At 39.2% G+C, this 10,686-nt stretch overlaps 1 protein-coding gene across 1 annotated transcript; it reads right to left on the minus strand.

Annotated features, from left to right (window-relative positions):
- Positions 1–9,374: 9,374 nt before the first annotated feature.
- On the minus strand, positions 9,375–10,229 carry LOC135707091 (uncharacterized). The gene is made up of 3 exons (XM_065228828.1): positions 10,139–10,229; positions 9,873–10,057; positions 9,375–9,682 (listed from the first exon to the last, which is right to left on the minus strand). The coding sequence occupies exons 1-3, from the start codon at positions 10,227–10,229 to the stop codon at positions 9,494–9,496; spliced, it is 465 nt and encodes a 154-aa protein (XP_065084900.1). The 3' UTR covers positions 9,375–9,493.
- Positions 10,230–10,686: the final 457 nt, after the last annotated feature.

Below are 10,686 nucleotides of genomic sequence, written 5' to 3' on the forward strand. Positions count from 1 at the left end.
TGAAGCACTCTATGCAGTGTTTCTGGGATGAATGACCTTTAGGTTTAAAATCCCATTAAAAACAAAAAAACAACTACATTCCCTAGTGTGGTGCTATAACATTCTCGTCCCGTCATTTCTTTGAGTCAGAGTCGTCGTACCTAGTGCCGCTATGACGCATCGGATGTCCCACCAGCCATCTTCAAGAGTAGCTGCTCTTCCATTGGCAATGCGCTGTGCGTTTTTCCGGGCAACTCTGTGTCGAGAGTTTTGAGCGCATACATACTGCAAGGGAACATCCATAAATGAAGTACCATATCTATTAAATAAATGGCTGGTCACCTAGTACATGGCTGGTCACCCCCGCTAATACATGGCAAACCTTTGATAAAGTCCCACACGAAACTTTATCACCTAGGCCTCCCCACCTGATTCATCAGATGGCTGCGCTCCTACCTCTGTAGCATAACTGCGTATGTTATGATAGGCCCTCACAAATTCAGAACAATGCTCGCGTCGTCAGGTGTTCCTCAAGGAAATCATCTTGGACCGCTTATCTTCATATTATTCATCAAGAATCTGTGCTCGCTCCTCCACTCCGATAAACTAATGTATGCTGATGACTTGAGCTATTCCGAGTTTTTTCATCCACCTTGGATTGTGATGACTTATGTCGGCTCGAGAATTGGTGTAATTTAAACGGTATGGAAGCGAATGCCGACAAGTGTAAAATCATCAGCTTCTGCAGGACTCGCTCGCCGCTGTGTCATCGTAGATAGCAAGCTACGGTTTGCTGAACACATCTCTGCTACTAACGCAAAATTATTTACAGTTCTAGGTTTTATTTAGCGTTGACGTTGAATTTGATGATATTCACACGCTGAACATGTTGTTCAGAGCGATCATATTGAGAGGGTTCAGATTTTTTTTTTCGCTACGTTCTAAGACGTCTCCCGTAGACTATCATGAAAAAGGACAAGCGGCGCCGGTGGTGTAGTGGTAAGCGTGATTACCTCTCACCCCAGCAGGCCTGGGTTCAATCCCAGTCGGCGCCGCTGAAATTTTCTGAATCATAACATCTCTTATCAAGGGAAGTTAAACCTGCATTAGCATGAGATATACAGTCCGTTCTTTATTGAAACCCCATCTCCAACGTCAACTTGACGATTACACCTTCATGGACGGCTGTCAAACAAACTCATCATTCTCAGCAACAAAACAGCATAAAAGTAGGATAACAGCAGCAACATTAAGCATTCCAACACACAAAACTCAACGCATCACGGCCATCAGCAACAGGAGCAAGAGAAACATGAACGGACACTAAAGGGTGATACGGTCAAAATTTGGTCAAGGGAAAACGCGTGTAAATCGGTGAAATCGTTTATTTAAAAAATCAAATAAAATTTCTTTTTCAAGTTCAATTAGTATAAAATTCAGGAAAAATATTCAGTTAGGCTTCCGCTTTTCCAAATCCGAATTGCCGGGCCTTACGCTTGACCCCTGCCATCAGATTTTGTACAGCCACCTTGTCCACCTTCTTCGCCGCAGAAAGCCAGTTTGCCTTGAACTGCTGCTCGCCCTTAGCAGTTTTTTTGGTCTTCTTTAGGTTCCGCTTGACAATAGCCCAGTATTTCTCAATTGGGCGGAGCTCTGGCGTGTTGGGAGGGTTCTTGTCCTTGGGAACCACCTGCACGTTGTTGGCGGCGTACCACTCCATGGCCTTTTTACCGTAATGGCAAGATGCCAAATCCGGCCAAAACAATACGGAACAACCGTGTTTCTTCAGGAAAGGCAGCAGACGTTTATTCAAACACTCTTTCACGTAAATTTCTTGGTTTACAGTCCCGGAAGCTATGAAAATGCTGCTTTTCAAGCCACAGGTACAGATGGCTTGCCAAACCAGATATTTCTTTGCGAACTTTGACAGTTTCATGTGCTTGAAAACATCTGCTACCTTTCCCCTTCCTTTTGCCGTATAAAACTCCTGTCCCGGAAGCTGCTTGTAGTCGGCTTTGACGTAGGTTTCGTCGTCCATTACCACGCAGTCAAACTTCGTCAGCATCGTCGTGTACAGCCTCCGGGATCGCGCTTTGGCCGTCGTATTTTGTTTATCATCGCGATTTGGAGTCACTACCTTCTTGTAAGTCGATAGTCCGGCTCGTTTTTTGGCTCGATGCACGGTTGTAGACGATACACCCAGCTTATTTGCGGCATCTCGGAGAGAGAGGTTAGGGTTTCGATTGAAACTACCGGCAACTCTCTTTGACGTCTCAGCGGCTTCCGGTTTTCGATTTCCCCCCGATCCAGACTTCCTGGCTGTCGACAAACGTTCCCCAAACACTTTAATTACATTTGTAACGGTTGATTTGGCAACTTTTAGCGATATTGCCAACTTTGCGTGCGAGTAGCTCGGATTTTCGCGATGCGCGAGCAAAATTTTGATACGCTGCTCTTCTTGCTTGGACGGCATTTTGACAACTGAAGAGTGAATTCCAAAATCAAAATAGGAGCAACATTCTACACACACACACCTTCAAAATGAGGGGTGTTCAGGTTTTTTAAATGCAAAATTGAAAGAAATACGTCAAGTTGATATTGACCAAATTTTGACCGTATCACCCTTTATCCTGTGTCCTTAGTTTAGTGCATGTCGTATTACTCCATCACTATTGAGAAATGATGAAGTATTCGATTTTTTTTTACAGTTGTCATTCATGCATTTATCGCAAGGATTCGACTGTAATTGAAAGGTCCTGCTATTTATACCCTTCGGAGTGTTGGAACACCCTCTTTGTCAGTCAAAATTTGATTCCTTAGCAACAAAATTAAGGAATGACACCGACCATGCATCAGAACCCTTGTCTTAACCACTTCACACGAGAGAACAACGAATAGAAGATTAGGAATCACATAGGGGAAGACTAACTTACTAATTTTTCCTTGTTTCAAGATCATCCTCGGTCCTGGCAACCCGAAGGCTTATCACTATTAACAAGGCATAAAAAGTAACAAGGACTAAGATGTGTTCCTTGGATTACTGAAAAATCATGTTCCCCAAGTTTGAAGTAGTCAGGACTAGGAACCGGTGGTAGATCTTATATCCCGTAACGTACAGCATAAAGCATGGCCGGTCTATTAAATATTAGAAGTTTTTTCTTCAGGAAGAGTTTCCGGTTTATAAGAGGATACAAACATTTTATATATTTGTTACATTTAGCATGAATGTGATCCTTTAAAGATAATATTTGGTCAAGTATTTGGTTTGACTAGAAAATTGATACCCCGTTCATAGTGACTATGTGACTACTACTAGGTTTCAAAAAGAAAGCTTTATGTTTTTTTTTTCCTTGGATTTGTTTTTCCGTCGATGCTACCGATGCCAGGAAGGCAGCTCCCACACCTGGACCCTACCTATCGGCGATACTATCGACCCATCAACTCATGAACCTTGGACCAACGGTTTTACTTCGAAGGAAGGCGTGATCAGAGATGTTATGCCTCAGAACAACCCGGCGGCGCCGACTGGGATTGAACCCAGGCCTGCTGGGGTGAGAGGTAATCACGCTTACCACTACACCACCGGCGCCGCTGAAGCTTTACGTTTATGTGGGAATATTATAACTTGAGTTTTGGAAGCGTTGGGAGAAATCTTCCAATTTTGTAAATAAGAAGAGAAAATATCTAAACTTTTCTGAAGTTTGCTGCAAATAACACGAAGACTTCTTCTTTTAGCAACTTCCTGTGTCATCGGCGAGAAAGATTTGTGGCAACCCTGAGGCAAATCAGGGACGTCCGACGTGAAAATGTAATATAGGCCCAAGAATGCTACCCTGAGGAATTCCTGCTCTAACAGGTAGTCGTTCAGGGTTGGAATTTTGATAATTTTCCTGCAGAGTTTTATCAGTTAAGGGGTTACGCCACCCTAGAATACAGAAAAATGCACCAACTTCATTATTTTTTTTTTTATTTAATAAAGTCACATACTAAATTAAATTATATGGGCTTATAGTACACATAATTAGGGGTGCTTACAGTATTTTTTCATAAGGGGAAACCATGTGTAGCAGTTGGCAGCACTGCGAGTTCCTGGCACTGCTTCCCGTGTAGTGTTACGCGGCCCACACTTTCTTCGTCGTAAATATGAACCTAGAACAAAAACGAGTGGTTTTTCTTATTTAATATAAGAATACCTAGAGAAGTACATACGGAGATGAAAATTTTTTGAATTCTACGCAAATGGGACTTGTTTTTGCAAAAAATCAGTTTTTCCGCCTGAAATTTGTTTCTAAAATTTTTTTCCACAATTGCATTTTTTGATCAATTGAAAAGTTCGTATGTATTTCTCTAGATAATTAATCAGAGAATGCAATCGTCAAAGTCTAGATCAAATTGAGTCAAAATTGCAGATGCTATCGTGTGGGCCGCGGAGAAAAATGTTGTATCGAAAAAAAAAACGCGGTGCGTGATGCAAAGTTTTGTAATTTCGCTTATAACTTTCGGAATTTTAATTTGTTCGACATGGAACCAATTGTCCCTTATTCTTGACACTTCAGAGTATCTTTTTATGAAAAAAAAATCGAATTGTTGAAAATCCTAGGGTGGCGTAACCCCTTAAATAAATTTTAACTAATTTCATAATATAGAGTGCAAAATTAATTTTTTTCAATCTAGCAATCAAACCTTCATGCCAAATACTGTCTAGAATAGCAACTCCAGTTGAGCAGCCTTCAGATTTGTTTGAGCAAATTAAATTGGTAACTCTTAAGAGTTGATGAGTAGTTGAATGCCCATGGCAAAATCCAAACTGCTCATCTGCAAAAATTAAGTTCGTATTGATGTGAAGTATCATTCTAATCAAAATTATCTATTCAAAAGGTTTACTTTACTTTAGAAAGCAAACTTATCGGTATTCAGATAATCCCGAGCAACCTGATTCTCAGTAGGACTAGTAAGACCCACAACTGAAATTATGGGAACTCTCGAATTGCTTAGCAAGTTTCTGAGCTGCAATAGGCTTTTGAGGTTTTTCAAAAATTTGGTAAGCTTTCAAAAGGGTTTGGAACTCGGGTCCAATTTTAAAACTTTTTTTTTCAATAATTTTGTTCCTCAGGGCGAATTGTTTTTTAATTTGTTTTTGCAAATCCCGCCAGATAACTTTCATGGCAGGATAGCGTGTTCTTTTATATTGCCTCCTACGGACATTTTTAAGACGGATCAAGAACTGAAGATCGACGTGTATTATTATTGAATCGAATTTAACCTCGCATTTTGGTACTGAGGCAGCTCTTTCGTCAACTATAAAAGTAGTCAGAGATTCAAGAGCATAATTAAGATCATCTTTGGATTTCAAAGGAATGTTTCGATCAAAGCTATTTTCGATAAATGTTCGATATTGCTCCCAATATTGCTATGGTTATTGAAAATAGAGCTGTTGGGATAAGACATTATTTCTAGAGATATTTCAAAAGTTACGGGAAGGTGATAGAACCGAATTTAGCATGGGTAGCTAATTGGCTACAAAGTTGACATGAATCAGATAAGACCACATCAATAGTTGAGGGATTTCTTGCTGAAGAAAAGCATGTTGGGCTGTTTGGATATTGAATAGTGTAATAACCTGTAGAGCAATCATAAAACAGAATATTACCATTGGAAATGCTTTGAGCATTAGTCCATGAGCGGTGTTTTGCATTACAATCACCAATAATGAAGAATTTAGACCTATGACGCATATGTTTCTGACGGTCACCCTTGAGAAAATTCTTTTGCTGGCCAACGCATTGGAATGGCAAATAGGCAGCTAAAATCATAAGTTGTTCAAATTTTGTTTCGACAAAAGTTTGGTTGCAAATGAAGAAATAATTTGATGTTTGATACGTCTATGAACAATGATGGCAACGCCACCACTGGCTCCTTCAAGACGATCATTTCGATAAATGAAATAATTTGCGTCCCTTTTAACCTTATGGTCAATTAAAAAGTACGTTCCAGTTATGAACTCCAAAAAGTTAAATAGCTCATCTTCACTATCTTTAAGAGATCGAGAATTCCAATTTAAAATATTTAAGGATTTAAAATCCATTACTGAATTTCAAAGTCATGACTATTTTATTTTCAAATTTAACTCCAGTTTGAATAGCATCAAACATTTAGTTAGTTTTCAGCATATCATCAAAATTTCCATTTCGGTTTCTACCAGCTGCAATAGCAGGATAAGTAGGTAGCTCCATTTACTCGCTGAACATTGCTAGTAGCAGTTTCTGACCCAGAACTGCACTTATTTCGTGCCCCTGATTCTATGAGGTTTGAGATACCTATTATTATGTAAAAAAATCAGGAAATCGATTTTATCTTGCACAGAAAATGGGATGAGCACCATTTTGCCCGATTCGTTCCATTTTATAGTGAAATTAGTATTTGACTTTATTTACGACTACTAGTTATCCTCAGCCATAAAATGCAAAGGATCATATGGTGGGAATCCAAAACCATCAATTCAATCCTATTTCATACTGTATATACTTAATAGCCCATTTTGCCCCATTTTCCCCCAAAATTGGTTATTTAACGATAATTATTTACATTTTTGAAAGCTGGTGCTAGATTTCAGACATAAAACACATGATTTCTTACGTGAAACGTGGTGAAAATACCGTGCGTGCGCTGGTGATGAAAATACCATAAATACCACCACCATTTAAATAAATACCGGGTATATTATTGCGTACAGTATCTTTGGAGAAGTTTGTATACATGACTAGCCCATTTGTTTGAACTTATTTTTTTATTCATCCACCTAGCAGAGAGATGTAAAAACATTTTTATTTAGAGTCGTGATCACTAAATGGTCTTTACGGCAAAGTCATACATAGATAGAATTAAAACAAGCATTTTTGTAGAAGGCATCAACTCTATATCTCTTACAAGTTTTGTGAGATGGGTTCAATGTTTTATCAATAAATTTTCTGTAAGCAATTTGTCGTCATCGACATGTTCTACAAACTTGTTTTCATTTAAAGATACGCCAGAAGTAAGATTCTATCTATTGTATTTTGTGACTTATTCGTGGATTTCCCCTTTTTCGAAGGCCAACAACTCAAAGTCGGGCTAAATCTGGCAAACCAAACTGGTTGCATATTATCTAAAACTTTGCCGAAAATACCATTTAGCTATCACGACTCTATAAATGTCGTTTTATTTTCATCTCCCTGCTAGGAGAATTAATGATGAAAAAAATAAGTTCAAAAGAACGAACTAACCATGCACGCAAACTTTTTCAAAGATATTGTATGTCTAAAATAATCCTTTTTTGCGTACACAATAAAACGTACCTTTTAGCGCATTTAAACCACTGTGCAGTGCACGGAAAGAAGCGGCAACGATTAACGGTAGGTGAAGGGGCCCCGAATATAACTGTGAAGAAGCGTGTGTCACCTGAGGCTTGGAAACGGGGGTCTCATCAGTACTGGGAGTAGTATCGTACTGGCAAGCTACAGAATTCTATTGAAATCATCTCTAAATGTGCTCTGAAAGTATCCTCAGAGTTCTATACACTTGCAACTCTTCTCGAAATTTTAATGAAACTTTAAAATTCACTTGGTATTCCTTTGTAGTTACCCTCAGAAGTCTGTATAAATTATCTTTAGAATTAAAATTGAATCGTAATTAAAATTCACCTCGAGTTCTCCTCACCATTCCCATATAATCTCCATTTAATTCAAGTAAGAAAGGAAAAGACCCAGAACTCTCTTGATGTCGACTTATTTTTCACTAGATCTCATTGTTTTATGTTCAAGATTTCTAAAACAACTTATCAATTCAATCTTTTACTTTAGGTGAAGCCCCAAAGCGTTGGTTTTGTAACTCTGGAAATGGTAACGTCGGCATGAGACACAGGTATGGATAGTACGTAGTTGCTATACACAAATCGAATACGACTCTATATAAGATGCAGGAAAGATTTTACGATCGACAGCAAATACGTGAGATGCCATCCATTTTTCATTTACATGTTAGTACTAAGTTCAATCCAGAAAGCACCGATTCTTCGAATTCACATACTCTGCCTTGCGTCTGAAAGTGGACTACCCAAAAATGGAAAATATGTGATAAAAGTGCACGGTTCCTTCAATCATTTATGCGTCTCCGGCACGTTTTTTTGGGTCGTAAGAAATAAGTGCTCCGAAGACAATTGAACGGAAGCTCGCGCTTTTACCACACTTTTTTTATAAGGGCAAACGCGCTTATTTGTTCACTATGGTGAGAAGAGCGCAATATTAAATCCATCTATCATTATATTTCCACTCTCAAGGGTCAGACCAGCATTTTGCTATGTTTCATCAGTTCTTTGTCTTTGAGATCAAAATTTCTAAACTTTCATTGAAACGCGTAAGTTTACCAAGAACACCCTTCCCCCTCCCGCCAAAACAAAGTGTAAAAATTGAAACACTTGTCTATACACCCCCTTCCCCTTATTGCTATACATAATTTGTGAACATCGTAAACATTATGAGCTTACGATATGGATAGGAATTCGGTAATAAAAAAGAAAAAAAACACATTTCCGAAACCATGAATTTGTGCAGTTTTGCCGAAGACAACTGTCCGGCCCTTAATTTATATTTGCTCAGCAAAATGAGTATTCAACCATCACAACAATTGTACGACAATATCAGTTTAGCTTATCATCTTAATCTTATTAGTAATCTAAACCTATCTGACGAACCTCGTCAAAAAATCCAAACTGCTAATTGACACAAGAAACAGCTGCCACACCAAAGCAAAGGCCATCAGTCTGAAGAGGTGGAGTTTCTCGATTCGAAAGGAGCTCCCATCAGCGATACAGTCCAGCAAACGGGGCGTAGATTAAGTGTAACGAAAACAACAAAACTCACACAACAAACTAGAAAACCACTAACAGAAAGGCGTGGCTAGATTACGCCAATAAACGATGGTAAAGCCAGCCTTCGTTCAGAGTAAACGTAATAAATATAAAATATAACCATGCTGCCATCCCGTCCCCTCACGCGCCATACTTCAACGGACAAGCTGCAATGCACTCTGGGCGAAGTTCATGCAGAGAGCCAAGAAAGAAGATCGTCTGCGTGTAAATGGGAGAAATTGTGTATCGCTTTGTAGCATCGAGCCAAGATCAGTCCGACCCGTGCTGCGGTCTGTGGTAAGAAAACAAAAATAACAAGAAAACCTATGCAGCACACTCACATTCGATGATGGAAGATCATTATGAAACGAAACGAGCATCGAACAACAACTGTGAGCTTGGTAGCAACGAAGCAACGCAAATGTGAAACCCGTTGAATACGTGATTCAAAATTATAAACACGTCGTGTCGTCCATCCGTATGCAGATGAAATAAAGAAAAACAAACAAAATTACATTTGAATATGGCCGGAGCCATCCATGTTTTTTGTTGTTTGGTGAACGTGATATAAATAAATGATCTGGATGATGATGAGACGGGAGAATATTTAATTTCGATCGGTGGTTGTCTTCATTGGTTATCTTTGCTGAAGCAGGCGCCATACACGACCACTCCTGATTGGATGGGCGGTAGCCTGTAGAGAAAATCGCATGGCTTCATACTGAATTCTTGCTGAATTTGCTGATCTCCAGCGGAACGTTTCTTCGACAGGTAGAATTTTACACACTTTTCAAAAAACTTTATGTACTCATCAGCAGCCTGCAAACAAAGTTAAATAAATGTCACAGTAAATGAAACATAACACTTTCTTGTTGATCCTCTCATACACATTTGACGACTAGTTAACTCCTAAACCATTGATGACAAGGGTATCTTCATATTATTTTGTCTGTGGTTTCATGAATTTCTACTCCACCCCATTAATAGCAAAAACATTCAGTGGACTTACAATTATCTTTGCCAGCGGTTCATGAATATGTTCGGGTGCTGGCTCATCAAAAGGTTTTGACAGTTTGTGATTGACTTCTAACTGCATCAGCATGTAGGCAACATAACGATTTCGCGTCTGCTTGTCAAGGATATTGGATCCCATGCTGTAAAACGTGGTCATCCATTTCTTGGCCATTTGACGAACTAAAAACGGGAAAACTGATTATTGACAAAAACAATCCTCATATTGTATTAAGAATCAGCCACACAAAACTAAAACGTTACCCTCAGAATCATGCAAAAATAGCAATGAAATAATTGAACTCATATCTTCTTTGAAGTAGACGTCTAGTTTTTGTTCTTCCGGATCAGCCATGATGAAGTTATCTGGTCCAGCGGTTCAATCTGTCAATTAAAGATATAGTAGCCTACTATGCACTACTACTAGTACACCAGTACACTATTAGCATAGAGGTAACTCTAAGACAAGTAGGTCCCGAAGAAACGTGCTCAACTTTTTGGCTCACCTCTGGTACTATCTTCGGTCCCAAGCTTGTCGAATCACCCCTCGAAACATAGGAAAAACCAATAACCCCTCATTTTATCTGTCAAACTTTCATAGCGAATCAAAACAAACATTGCGTAGTACTAGCATTTCGACTAGAATAGGGTACGTTAATCGTTTGCTTGGGACCAATAGGCTACTAAAGTGGTGAGCCAATTTAAAATCGTTAGTTTCGTATTGATTGTTGCTATTAGCCTACACCTGGGACGGGACTTGACAATCGGGTAGCGATTTCGAGCCAATTTGCTATCAAATCCGAGCCAGTTGC

This window comes from Ochlerotatus camptorhynchus, unplaced genomic scaffold, assembly GCF_037179485.1.
Source record: "Ochlerotatus camptorhynchus isolate MF236.1 unplaced genomic scaffold, CSIRO-AGI_Acam_v1.1 ptg000303l, whole genome shotgun sequence".
NCBI lineage: Eukaryota > Metazoa > Arthropoda > Insecta > Diptera > Culicidae > Ochlerotatus > Ochlerotatus camptorhynchus.

Excerpts from the sequence above, each read along its gene's own strand:
- LOC135707091 (XM_065228828.1), bottom strand. The coding sequence starts at position 10,229 with ATGGCTGATCCGGAAGAACAAAAACTAGACGTCTACTTCAAAGAAGAT. Across the intron at positions 10,058-10,138 it reads ATTTTTGCATGATTCTGAGG|TTCGTCAAATGGCCAAGAAA; the intron begins GTAACGTTTTAG and ends TCCCGTTTTTAG. Across the intron at positions 9,683-9,872 it reads AACCGCTGGCAAAGATAATT|GCTGCTGATGAGTACATAAA; the intron begins GTAAGTCCACTG and ends CTTTGTTTGCAG.